Source organism: Sceloporus undulatus, chromosome 6 (genome assembly GCF_019175285.1).
Source record: "Sceloporus undulatus isolate JIND9_A2432 ecotype Alabama chromosome 6, SceUnd_v1.1, whole genome shotgun sequence".
In the NCBI taxonomy this organism is placed as follows: domain Eukaryota; kingdom Metazoa; phylum Chordata; class Lepidosauria; order Squamata; family Phrynosomatidae; genus Sceloporus; species Sceloporus undulatus.
In genome coordinates this window covers 119491449-119504889 of record NC_056527.1, presented here as the reverse complement: position 1 = coordinate 119504889, position 13441 = coordinate 119491449, and the positions used below count along the sequence as shown (strand labels likewise).

Sequence of the window (13441 nt, the reverse complement as noted above, 5' to 3'; positions counted from 1 at the left end):
GGACTCAAAAAGGCTTAGAAGAACAAGAAGAGATGCTGATAACTAAAACCATACAGGAGTTACAATTCAGTTAAACCATTAGTAGAATTAAAAGTGAGCTAGCGAGGGATAGATGGTTGAGTGTTGCACTAGGACGCTGGGAGACCATAGTTCAAATCCCCACTCAGCCATGGAAGCCCATAGGGGAACTGTGGTCAAGTCTCACTCTTTTGGCCTCAGAGGGAGGCAAGGATGGCAAACGAACTCTGAAGAAATCTGGCAAAGAAAATCCTAAGAAGTGGCCACCGTTAATTGGTGCTGACGTGAAGAGGAGAGGCAGGCTGGAGTAGTGGTTTGAATGCTGGACTCCAGGAGACCAAGGTTTGAGTCCACACTTGGCCATAGACACTCCCTGGGTGACCTTGAGAAAGTCACACTCTCTCAGCCTGAGAAGAAGATGATGGTGGCAAATGTTGTCATTGCAGAAGATAGAGTTGCCAGAAGTGAGAATTAGGAGCCCTGGTGGCGCAGTGGTTCAATGCCTGTCTTGCAGCCACTCACTCAAAACCATAAGGTTGCGAGTTCAAAACCAGCAAAAGGGCTCAAGCTTAACTCAGGCTTGCATCCTTCTGAGGTAACTAAAACGAGTACCCAGAATATGGGGGCAGTTAGCTAACAGGTTGTAAACTGTGTAGACACCGTTAGTTCAGTATGAAGCAGTATATAAATGAAGCTGTTTGTTCTGTTTATTTTTACCTTGGAAGCCCATAACAACAATGTTGATCCAGTCCAGTGGTGCGGTTTGAGTGTTGGACTGGGCCTCTGGGGGAGCAGGGCTTCAGTAAACACTCAGTCCTGGAAACCCAGTGGGTGACCTTGGGCAAGTCACACTCTTTCGGCCTCAGAGGAAAGTGATGGTAGCAACCTCCTCTGAATCATTCTGGCCTAGAAATTCTTCAGAGGATGTTGCCATAGGTTAGAGTCAACCTGAAGGCATGTATATGTATATGCCTTCAGGTAAGCTGTTGACTTAGGTTTCCCTATTGATTTAATAGGGTTTTCTTGGCATGATTTGTTTACGAGAGGTTTGCTATTGCCTGCCTCTTAAACGCATCTTACAGCAGTGGTTGTCAAACATCAAGGTGCTTTGGATTTCAATGCCTGGAAGCCTTAACAAGCTTTGCTAATGCCCCGGGATTCTGGGAGCTGAAGTCCAAAACACCTGGAAAACCCAGGTTTGAGAGCTACCAGCCTACCGCACTTGGTATTCCCTGGTGGTCTCCCTTCCACATTCTAGATCAGAAGGGATCTGGTGCCTTCAGAGTATTTAGGCCCCTTCAGAAGGCGTAGAACAGTGAAGAATTAGAGGCATTCTTATTTTTCAAGCAATAAATACCAAGCCTTCAGCACCTTGACTCCGGCTTTTTAACAGAAACAATAGAAGAGGTGTCCAGAGCTTCCGTGGACTTTATTAAACTGGATCACTTTGAGTTTGTTGATACCAATGAAGTGGACAAGCTTCTTGGAAGCGTTAAGAGGACGACGTGCTCTCTCGATCCCTGTCCTTCTTGCTTGACCGCCCAGGGTGGTGATGCTGTAACATCATTATTGCAACGCATAATTAATGCTAAATTGCCATCGAGCTTGAAACTAGCAATAGTTAAACCGTTACTCAAGAAACCCTCCCTGGACCCCCTGGTGAGAAAGAACTATAGACCGTCTCATTATTGCCATTCTTAGGCAAGGGGATCTAGAGAGCGGTCGCCTTCCAACTCCAAGCAGTCTTGGATGAAACCGATTATCTGGACCCATTTCAAACCGGCTTCAGAGCAGGATACGGAGCTGAGATTGCCATGGTCGCCTTAGTCGATGATCTCCGTCTGGGCATCGACGGGGGAAGCGTGGCCTTGTTGGTGCTATTGGACATCTCAGTGGCTTTCGATACCATTGACCACGGTATCCTTCTGGAACACCTGAGGGAGTTGGGTATCGGGGGCACTGCGCTTCAGTGGTTCCGTTCCTACCTCTCGGGCAGATTCCATTTGGTGCAGTTGGGGACATTTGCTCCTCTAAGAGGGAACTGACATCTGGTGTCCCTCAGGGAGCTATTTTGTCCCCCACTTTGTTTAACATTTACATGAAACCGCTAGGAGAGATCATCCGGAGACACAGGATGCGGTGTTATCAATATGCTGATGACACTCAAATATGCTTCTCTGTGTCTCCGACTGATGCAGTGACCAAGGATAGCGTCTCTCCTCTGAATGCCTGTCTCAAGTCGGTAATGGGCTTGATGAGGGAAAACAAACTCATTCTGAATCCAGAGAGAACGGAAGTACTGGTGATAGGTTCCCCAGGCCCAGGGAAGGAAATTTATCCACCTGTCCTGGAGGGGGTCACACTCCCCCAAAGGACGAAGTTCACAGTTTAGGAGTACTTCTGGACTCGTCCCTGTAGTTGACATCTCAGATAGATGCGACGGTCAGAAGTGCTTGCTATCAACTTCGGTTGATACGCCAACTGCGACCCTACCTGGGCCAAAGGGACCTTGAAACCATGGTACATGCTCTGGTAACCTCTCGTTTAGATTTCTGTAATGCGCCCTACATGGGGCTACCCTTGTACCAAGCCCGGAAGCTTCAGTTAGTACAAAACATGGCAGCCAGATTGGTCACCGGTGCATCTAGGTTTGACCATATAACACCTATCTTGAAAGATCTTCCCTGGCTGCCTATTCGCTTCCAAGCTCAATAGAAGGTGTTGGTTATCACCTATAAAGCCCTACATGGCTTGGGCCCGAGTGACTTGAGGGACCGCATCTCCCCATATGATCCACTCCGCACACTCAGAACATCTGGGAAGAATTTATTGGAAACGCCATCTTCCAAATATGTCTCCACATCCCAAATGGCCTTTTCGATACTGGCCCCGTGGATCTAGAATAGTCTTCCTGAGGAGCTCCACCTTATGACCCCCTTGGAAACATTCAAAGAGAGACTCAAAACTGTTCACTTTCGCCAAGCTTTTCCCCCTGAAAAGTGAAGATACACGTGTTTGTTGCCAATGATTCTCTGCCTTACCCTGGTTATGCATGTCATGTGACTTTCGTATTACTAGATGTTATATTGTTGTGATCTTTTTATATTTTTATAGAGTCTTTATGTAATTGTTTTAATAATCTGTAACCCCGCTTCGATCCATCGGGAGAGGCAGGGAAACATAAATAATTATTCAAAGCCCTATAAATGGTTTCCAAACAAACAGAATATTTTCCCAGCTGCTGGAGGGGAGGACTCCAGTCTCTCTAGCCAGGTGTCTGACCCAGCCATGGTCCCCCAGAGAGTCCACAGCAAAGGTGGGCTCACATGCTGTCCTCCAGAGCCAGGTCTTTCCTGACCCACTCTGCCTCTCCCCCCTCAGCAACAGCGCAGAGAGCGAGAGCAGAGGAAGATGCAGGAGAAGGAGCAGCAGCGCCGCCTGGAGGACATGCAAGTCATGCGCCGTGAGGAGGAGCGCCGCCAAGCCGAGCGGGAGCAGGTGAGGGCATCCCTCCCCAGCCTCATGCCAGGAATCCCCTCTGCCCTGAAAGGGGATGAGGGGAGTCCCAGTGCAGTCTTTACATTGGAGGGCGCTGTGGGGCGTCTTGTGCTTTGTATGCCTGTCCCCTTGCATCCTCCCCTAGAAGACGCTACCTAAGCCAGGCTGCATGCTGGGGGGTTTCAGGGTCTTCCTCAGCCCAAGTCCCACTTGTGCCAGGAGGGCTGGGTTCTCTTCCTCCTTCCTGCTTCCCTCCTGCAGCTGCAGATCTTGCAAGGAGGATCTTGGGGAAGCGGGTGGCTGAGGCTAGGCGGTCCTGGGGAGACCTCTCTGATTTCTGGGTGGTGCTTCTGCCTGGGTGCTGCTCTCCCTTCTTCACCTGCTACACTCTCTCTTTTTCTTTTTCTCTTTCTCTTCCTGCTTTTCTGCTTTTCTCACTTCCTCTGCAGGAGTATATCAGGCACAAGTTAGAGGAGGAGCAGAGGCAGCTTGAGATTCTGCAGCAGCAGCTCCTCCAAGAACAAGCCCTGCTGCTGGTAAAGAGAGTGGGGGGTGGCAGGTGGGGGGCAACTGGGACTACCGCAGATCCCTTCCTGCCTGGTCAGCTGGAGCCAGGGGGTGGTGGGGCACTCCCTATCAGAGCTGTTTGGGGGAGGTCTCTGCTTAGCAGCTCTACCAGGCCCTCCTTCTTCCCATCCATCTACACACACACCCAAAATCCTTTGCCCCTTCCCAGGAGTACAAGAGGAAGCAGTTGGAGGAGCAGCGCCAGTCAGAACGTCTCCAGCGGCAGCTCCAGCAGGAACATGCCTACCTGAAGTCCCTGCAGCAGCAACAGCAGCAGCAGCAGCAGCAACAACAACAACAGGAAAAGAAGGCCCTGTACCACTACAACCGCAGCGCCAACCCTGCAGAGAAGCCCACCTGGGCCCGCGAGGTATGTGCATCCCTCTAGCAGGCCCTCAATAACAGTTTTCTTCTGTTAGAAGAGAGGAGTGAGGGACTGAGAACAAGGATATGGCAGAAATGGTAGTAGTGAGAACTGGGGTCAGGATGAGGCCATAGGTGCCCCCAATCCCGTCCTGTCCCACACACTGGTATCCTTCCTCCTTTTCTTTTTCCTCAGGTAGAAGAGCGAACGCGCATGAATAAGCAGAACTCTGCCTCGCCAATGGCCAAAACCAAGCTGGGGGCCACAGATTCCGCCCCACAGTCCCGCTCCGAGTCGGTGTCGCTCAACTCCTCCCCCGCCTCCCAGACCCCCCCAATGCAGCGCCCCGTTGAGCCCCAGGAGGGGCAGCACAAGGTGAGTGCCTTCCTCCCCCTTGCCCCACAACTTCTGCCTGCTGTGGGCAGGAGTAAAGCGTGCATGTCTTCCCCCCACATCATCCCAATTGCTCATTGCCATCTGCTGCTGCTTCTCCCATTGGCTCCCCTTGGCTCCCCTTTAACTTCTGTTACCCACAAGGGTGGACACAGATTTTTCTCTGATGGGGAGGACTGAGAATAGGGGAAGCCACTTTCCAGTCAGCTGGGGGACTCAGTCTCTGGCTTCTCCAAAGGGACTGAGGAGCTTAGCGTTGTTGCAGTGGACGGGGCTGGCCTCACTCTTGCCAGATGAGCCATGAAAACTCATCCTGGGGCATCTCCTGCCAGCCTGGCCCACATGGGTGTCAACCTGGCGATGTGCAGGCTCTGGGGGAGAAGGCTGGGCTCTTGGGAGGTTCTCCCTGCCCTTGTGAGCTGGAACCAAAATTCTTGGGCCCTTGTGGAGGGAACTGGTGTCTGGGCCCCTGTGGGGAGCCCGCCCTCCTCCCTGTCACTCCAGGAAGCTGTTGTGGCAGGGAAAAACATGGCTACTGCCAGTGGCCAGTCTAGGCCCACCCCCGCCTCCCCCCCCCCTGGTGACCCCCTCTGCTGGCCCTCTCCATCCACAGAGCCACCTCGCCCACCGTGTCCCGCTCAAACCATATGCTGCCCCCGTCCCTCGCTCCCAGTCGCTGCAGGACCAGCCCACCAAGAACATGGCTGCTTTCCCTGTCCATGACTCCGCCGCTTCCTCCGCCTCCTCTGCCCCCTCCCCACCTCGAGCGGGCATGATCCGGCAGAACTCCGACCCTACCTCGGAGGGGCCTGCCCCGCCACCATCACGGCCTGCCGCCGAGCAGCGAGGACCCTGGGTCAAAATGGATGCTGAGCCCCCTCCCAAGGTAACTCGAGCGGGGAGTGGGGTCTGGGGAGGATTGCCCTACTGGGCATGGTTGTCTGGACAGGACTCATGGATTTTCTGGTCATTGATGCCAAGCCCTGTGGGTAGGCACAACAGCAGCCCTGCTCCCAAGGCCCCAAACCAGTGTGTGCCTGGCCAGGTGATTCTCTGGGTGGTCATTGTCTATCCAGCCCCTTCCTGTCTCATGTTGTGGGTGGATGGGTAGGCGGTTGCCTTGAGCTTTCTCAGCGCCTGTCAGCCTCCCCCTTCTCTTGTGCAGAGAACCATCCATTCAGCTGCAGGTGGGAATCTGACTGGCCAGGAGGCATTTCAGGAATGAGCTGTGCTCACCAAGGCAGCCTAGTCCTTCTTTCCCAGGGCTTGTGTGGGACCATTTGTGGCCAGGACGGTCTTGAGGACTCCCAATCCCCTAAAATGTCTTTGTGGACCTTGTGGACTGGGAAGGACCTGGACTCCCAGCCCAGATATGCATGTGGTGTTATTCTCTCAAGGGTGGGTCCTTTCCCTTAACCACTTTCTCAGAGAAGTCCTGCCATAGGCAAAGTGAATGGAGGATGTCTTCCTGCAGGGGGGTCTGAGTAGCTGTTCCTTCACTCCCTCCCTGCTGTTCTTTACCTCTAGGTTCCCCAGCGGACATCCTCCATCGCAACAGCGCTCAATGCCAGCGGGGCAGGAAACAGCAGTGGGGCTGGCATCAGGCCGGCCCATGCCATCCGAGCCAGGTATCTACCCTGTGCCGTGGGGCTTGGGCCACCAGTCAGCCTTGGCAGGCCTTGTCTCTGAGGGGAAAGTTGAATGTTTTGTGATGAGAGCTGGGCTATCTTGATGGGCCAAGGGCCTTAGGAATGCTTGTGGGAGGGAGTGTGGTCCACAGAGACTCCACGGGTCTTTCTCCAGGAGGCTCTGGCAGGGATCTCTCTTCTCCTGGGCAGAAGGCTGAATCAGTCATAGAGAATCAGTCATAGAGATAGTCATTCCCACACACGTGTACACACACTCTATCCAGAGTTTTCCCCACAGTTGTTCCTGCTCCATTTGTGTGGACTCACCACACTAGGTCCCACCTCTGCCATGTGGGGCTTTCCAGGGGAACTTCCTCCTGCCCAGTTGATGCTCTACAGTGATTCCCAAGCTTTAGTTCTCCAGGAGTTTTGGACTTCAGTTCCCAGAAGCCTCAGCCAGATTGGTCAGCAGTCAAGAATCCTGGGAGCTGAAGTCTTAAACATCTGGAGGACCAGAGCTTGGGAACCAACTGCTCTAAAGCCAGGGAGACTGACTGGCTGGGAGGTTTCAGGACTGCTGAGATGCAAACAGCAGCAGCTGCATGAAGCATGTCTTTCAAGAAACTGGGGGGAATGGGAGAAGATGGAGGGGCTCCAGAGCCTGAAAAGGAGTGCCCCACAGCAGCTGAGCTCTTTCGGGGACAGAGGGGCAATACTGCCCTTTCAAGTGAAGTGTGTGTCTTTGTGGGGTCTCCTTTGTGCTGCACAACAGGGTTGAGGGTCCTGCTCTTCCCATCCGCCCACAGGAAGCAATAGTCTGGTTCTCAGGCCTTTCACAAGGTTCCAGTTCCCTCCCTTGACACCCTTCTGCTCCCCTCCACAGACCCCGTAGCAAGTCTGCATGGCACATCCACATGCAGAGCCGGCTGGAGAGGGGACCCAAGTGGGGGGACCCTTTGCTGGTAGCTGCCCCTCTGCCACAGCCTATAGGCTGGAGCCCATCCCAGGAGCCACCGGCCACTGCGCCAAACGCCAGTAGGTAATGGAGCAGCAATTCCCCAGCAGTGGCTTGGCAGCTGTGGTGGCAGCGCTTGCTGTGGTGGCAGCTCTTCTCTGCGGTGTTTTGGTTCTCTCACTCTGGCTCTGTGTGGTGGCAGGTCCTGGGCTGCGGCAATGGCGGTTGGTGGTATGGCCAGGTTGCAGAAGGGGCTCCAGGCAGGAAGAAGGAAGCGTTGTGCTGGGTGGGGCAGTGCAAATAACGTCCAGTTGAAGACATCATCTCCCTTTTCCTCTCATATAGCAACCCTGACCTCCGGAGGAGTGACCCAGGCTGGGAGCGCACAGATAGTCTGCTGCAGTCTGGGGGAGCCCGCTTGCCCCAGGCAGGTTCACTGGAGCGCAACCGTGTAGGAGGTGAGGGCACTAGGGATGGCAGAGGGGTGGGTGGGCTGGACATTGGTGTCTGAGGGTTGTGAGGGGGAGGAGAAGGGGGCCATTGAACAGGGGGTGTCTGTCGTTTTTCTCCTGCACATGTGGGAGACGGCCGTGTTGCAGGCCAGCCTGTGGGAGCCTCTAGGGTGACTGGCAAAAAGTTAGGACCAGTGGCACCCCACTGAAAACAGTGCAAAATCCTCTCACTGGCAACACAATGTCTTGTTCTGAGGCTCCCTGAAACAGCAGTGAGCAACAGAGTGATTTTCTCCTTCCAGTTCAGGTTTCAAGCTCTTTTCGACTCCATAAATATATAAATTTTGATTCAGTCCCACATCTTGAGCTGAAAACATCCAAGTGGTGTAACTTCTCATAAGAGGATTGCTCCACTGTCCTGCTTCAACCTGCATCACTTTGGTCACTCCTTTCTGAACCTTTTCTGGCTCTATGACAGACGTAGGAGCAGAAATGGCCCCGAAGTGGGATATGACCAATCTAGTTCAGCATCTCTTCATACCGCAGCCAGCTGAGTGGCCCACATTGGAGGCCATGGATCAGAGCACCCTCCCACATGCATCCCCAGGCAACTGGAATATAGAGGCATGCTGCCTTGGGTCTCAGGGTGTATATAGCCATCCTGGCAACCAGTAGCCATTAACCATCTCATTGATAGAATCATAGAGTTGGAAGAGACCACAAAGGCAATCTGGTGTAACCCTATTCTGCTCTGCAGTAAGACACATTCAGAGCACTTCCAATCCACCATGGATTGGTCTGTTCCCTTCTTGCAGCTGAGGAGGACAGGATGAGAAGGTCACCTATCTGAGGTAGCGTCAGGGATTCCCCTGTGCGCCACTTGGCACTGGCTGCGACGGAAGGGAATCCCCCCCCCCAATCACTGCTAATAGTTATGCACATCTATAGCAAGCCATACATTTTCGATATGGAGGTGTGGGTGCACATTCCTGTTTGCTCTAACTAGCTGCCTCACTCCTTGAGTCCCCCTCACAGCTCCCCTGAAGCTGGACAGTTCCCCAATTCTGCCCCAAGGAAGCAAGGCCAAGGCGGAAGACCACCGTTCCCGGCCCGGCCGGCCAGCAGTGAGTACTCTGAAGCAGACCCCCTCCTCTGGCTGTGTGTCTCCACCTTGAGGGCATGTTATGGGTGGCTGGACTGCCAGGCAAGGGGAGACACTTTCACACTCCCAGGCAGGGCTCACACTTTCATGGTGGGTGAGTGACAACTGAAGGTGGCTGAGGGAAGAGGCTGAGCATGGTTGCTCTTGAGAGATGGCCAGAGAGCCCCTTCCCCACAGTGGAGGAGCCCCTGGAGGTTTGGGGCTCGGGCCCACTTCTACAGCACTCTGCTTCCTGGGCCTAAGATCCATCCTTCTGTGCTTGGCTTAAAATGAGTTTTGAACAGAGTGGGATTCTTTCGCTCCCATTTTCCTTTTTACAATCCTTTGGAAGTCTAGGAGGGATATTTGGCGGAGGGGGGTGTTACCATATGCTTCCAGGTTCTGCTCCCTAATCCCCTCCCTTACCTCTCCCCCCAACTTGCCAGAGTGGGTCAGAGAAAGGCTGCTGGTTGTTTGGGGTGGGGGATGGGGGTAGGTCAGGGAAGAGGATGGATCTGGAGACAGTGACCTAACTTGTTCTGCCTTCTCTTTTCCTTCCTTCTTTCCCTCTGCATGGCTCAGAGCTATAAGCGGGCAATTGGCGAGGTTAGTGTCCCCTTCGCATCCCCCCGAGAATCTTAGTCTCTCCGCTTCTTCTCTCCCCCCCCCCCCCCCCCCCCGCTCCCAAATTGCTGTTTCTGGAGGTTCCCAGACTGTCCCAGCTGTCTCCCCTTCCTCTTATTCTGTGGCCAGTACTGGCCGGGTGGATCCACTGTTTCACACCCATTTATGCCTCCCCCTAATTTCGAACTTTTTCCTTCTGCTTTTGGTGTGGGTTGCTGCCTTCAGCTTTCGTGTGTGTGTGTGTGTGTGTGTGTGTAAAAGGGCTGTGACTGAAAGGAGCAAGGACTGTGAACCACAGACAGACAGATAGATGGATGGAAAGGAGTTTTGTGTTGTTTACTTGAGAAACAGTGGGGTTAGGGGTCCCCAAGGAGCACCAGACCCTCACCCAAGGGTCCTGCCATGGGGTACCCTTCCTCTGTCCAAGTCCATGTGCCTCCAGACACCACAACTTCAGAAGGGGCAAACAGGCAGAGCTGGGGGTTCTGGTGGTATGTCTGCAAGAGAGAGGAAGTGGGTTAGAAGGCCATTGTGGGAAAGGGGCAGGGTTCCTGTGTGCATTCAGGGGCCAAGCACTTGGTGGAGGCAAGAGTCCAGTTAGGCTGTTTCTCTATCTTGGTGCCCTTGTCAAAGGGGAGTCCCTTGGCAACCATGTGGGATGGGGCTCTGGCACCAACACACAGCTTTGCCATCCCTCCCTCTTGGCTCAGTGGCAGTAGTGGTTGTGATCGCATTTATCTACATCCTGCCTTTCTCCCAAAATTGGGGCTCCAGCTGGTGGGCCTGCTCCTTGCTCCATCTCATGCTCATACACAAGCCCCGCATCGTCTCCCTCCCCAGAACTTTGTGCTGCTGAAGGAGCGTCCAGAGGAGGGAGCCCCAAAGCCCCTCAAGAAGGCCATGGACTACTCGTCCTCCAGCGAGGAGTTGGACTCCAGTGAGGAGGAAGAGGAGGAGGAGGAGGAGCGTTCTGAGCCAGGGACGGACACACCGGGGGCCAGGTGAGGGCAGGGGGCAGGATGGGGAATGGGCATGTGGTCTTAGTTGAGACTTAATATCCAGTGCCTAGACTCACATGCTAATTTTTGGGCACATACACAAAACCTTTGCCTCCCACGTTTGCCCACAGACATCTCCTCCCCTGTGCTCAGGTGGGACTCTTGCATACTTAGGCCCCCATGATGGGATGAGTCATTATGTTCCCATCCCTGCCCCATGTTTTCCACAGTGCTTTTCCTCTGCGTGTTCCTTACTTTCAAGCCAACCTTCCCGATTAGCATAGACCATTAGCCATGCTGGCTGGCTGGGAGGCCTAATCCCAAAGTGCTGAAGGGTGTGAGTTTTGGGAAAGGTGCCTGTGCATGTGTCCTGACCTGTGTCCTCCCCTCTCCCCCTTTCCCCCATAGGGACGGTGACACGGACTCTGTAAGCACAATGGTGGTGCATGACGTGGAGGACCTGGCGGGCAGCGGGGGTGGCAGTGGGGGCTCTGAGAGTTCATACGGCGAGGGCACCATGTTGATACAGCGGGTGAGCAGCCCCTGCCCCTTCCTGCTACTTTTGGGCCCCCTTCCGATCCTTTCCCTTCTCCTGAGGTGCTGCTCAGGGCTTCCTCAGCTGCATTCCGTGGCCAAGGGGCTGAAATGGCCACCACCTCTTTCCAATTGATTGCGTGGTTCTGCAGGCTCTCCTTCTATCTCCCACCACTGCTCATTGTGAGCAATCCTTGGGATGGACCACAGAGCCCCCCTGCACAAAGGGAACATGGGGTGTTCCATTCTGCATTCTCCAGCTAAAGATGCTTGCTTCCATTTTGCCTTGGCCACAGTGAGGGCTAGAAGCTTGCTCTGATATTTTTGGAAGGAAACTCTGCCTTGTCATGCCATAGCCTGGGCTGCAGGGGCTCCCAGGGGCCCCTCCTGGCCGTCGCTTTGCCTGGATGTGCCGTTTCCATTCCCTTTCCCCTTCTCCTTCCAGACCCCAGAGGAGGAGCGCGGCCTCCTGCACAGCGACAGCAATGGCTACACCAATCTCCCAGACGTAGTTCAGCCCAGCCACTCTCCCACGGAGGCCAAGAGCAGCAGCAACGGCTCTTCCTCGCCTGCCAAGGACACAGCCACCGATGTGAGTTTGGGAGAGGCATCGGATGACCGGGGGGGGGGGCTAGGGGGGGGGCTGGCCTGTGGCTTGTGGCAGAGTAGCCGAGATTCAACAGGGAAAAGGGAATGTGGGGTTTGGCAGGGGTGGGGGGCTGCTGGGCTCTGCCCTTTTGAGGGTGGCCTTGGAACACCATCCCTTCTCCACTTCAAGGCTCTTTCTCACAAGACATTTGTGGCACTTGGATGCTTCTTGAACTGCCATGCCTCAATGTCCTGTGGAATCCAGGGATTTGTAGCTTCATGATAGCTGTCCTTAACTATCTGAAGGAATGCCATGTAGGAAATGGAGCCAGCTTTATTTCCGATGCTCCAAAGATGATAATGTTGAGCAGTGGATTCAGATTACAAGGAGAGAAATTCCAGCTAAACATTGGGAAGAACGTCTTTGCCATAAGAGCTGTTTGACAATGGAACAGACTGCCTGAGAGGGTGATGGAGTCTCCTTTGGAGGTTTTGAAACAGGTAGGGAGGTATGTCTTTTAGGAGTACTGTACCTACGTATTCCTGCCTGTATAGGGTCAGACTAGGTGGCCCTTAGAGCCCCTTCCAACACAGATTCTATGAAAATTCTCAACCATAGAGCTTTAATGTTTCTTCAGACTACAGATCTCAGGGTTCCACAGGATGATGAAACCATGGCAGTTGTGGTATGAAAGTACTATAATTGGAGTGGGAAAGGAACAGTCTGGAGCCAGGAGGCAGGTGCTGTAGAGATCCATAGACCCTCAGAGTTGGAGGGGCCTGCAAGGGCTGTCAAGTCCCACCTCCTGCCATGTAAGAGCACACAGTTAAAGCACTCTTGAGAGCTTACCATCCAGCCTCTGTGTAAAGACCTCCAAAGAAGGAAGAGTCCAGCACCCTCTTGAGATAGTCTGCACTGCACTTCCTAGCAACTCTTACAGTCTGGTGCATCCTCTGGTCCAGGTGCTGCCTGTTCACCTGGGCAGGATGGAATTGGTGAGAGTGCCAAGGCCTGGAACTAGAACTTGCCCTGGCTTTGAAACACTGCCACCCTCTGACCTGCCCTCTCTCTCTTTTTCTGCAGTACCAGTCGCGTGGGCTGGTCAAAGCGCCTGGGAAGAGCTCCTTCACCATGTTTGTGGACCTCGGCATCTACCAGAGTTCGCTGGGTAGTGGAGACACCATCCCCATAACTGGTGAGACTGGGGACAGGAGAGGGAGGGTCCTTGCTAGGGAGGGATTCTTCCTGCCTATATGAAGTTGGCGGGGAGATAATTATTTATTTATTTATTTATTTATATCCCGCTCTTTTCCCAGGACTGGGACTCAGAGCAGCTTTACAGCAATTAACAAACAAACAAACAAACAAAAAGTACAATTAAAACATTTTTTAAAAATAAATAGATAAATGACATGCATTATACAGAATGATTAAATTAGCCCAACATTCCTGCCTGTTCTTATAGTGATTCCTTAAATGCCTGTTTGAACAGGTAGGTCTTCACCTGTCATCGGAAAGCCATCAAGGAGGGAGCCGTTCTGATCTCCCTGGTCAGGGAGTTCCAGAGTCTAGGGGCAGCCGCTGAGAAGGCCCTCTCTCGTGTCCCCACCAAACGTGTTTGTGAAGGTGTTGGGATGGAGAGAAGGGCTTCTCCAGAGGATCTCAGAGTCCAGGCAGGTT

The 13441-nt window shown here is 53.5% G+C and overlaps 1 protein-coding gene across 14 annotated transcripts in view; it reads left to right on the top strand.

Annotated features, from left to right (window-relative positions):
* Positions 1–13033, top strand: part of MINK1 (misshapen like kinase 1) — a 42564-nt gene extending 29531 nt beyond the window's left edge. The window contains exons 13-26 of one of the 14 annotated variants that reach the window (XM_042471951.1): positions 3400–3516; positions 3966–4052; positions 4253–4453; positions 4643–4822; positions 5514–5726; positions 6368–6468; positions 7352–7507; positions 7769–7881; positions 8899–8999; positions 9599–9622; positions 10481–10641; positions 11047–11170; positions 11618–11764; positions 12845–13033. In XM_042471951.1, coding sequence (XP_042327885.1) covers positions 3400–3516; positions 3966–4052; positions 4253–4453; positions 4643–4822; positions 5514–5726; positions 6368–6468; positions 7352–7507; positions 7769–7881; positions 8899–8999; positions 9599–9622; positions 10481–10641; positions 11047–11170; positions 11618–11764; positions 12845–13018 — 1899 coding nt within the window. In that variant the 3' untranslated portion in view covers positions 13019–13033. Of the gene's footprint in view, positions 1–3399; positions 3517–3965; positions 4053–4252; positions 4454–4642; positions 4823–5453; positions 5727–6367; positions 6469–7351; positions 7508–7768; positions 7882–8898; positions 9000–9598; positions 9623–10480; positions 10642–11046; positions 11171–11617; positions 11765–12844 lie in introns of all 14 variants that reach the window. The other 13 variants (XM_042471947.1, XM_042471948.1, XM_042471953.1 and 10 more) reach the window with 13 other exon arrangements.
* The last annotated feature ends 408 nt before the right edge of the window (positions 13034–13441 follow it).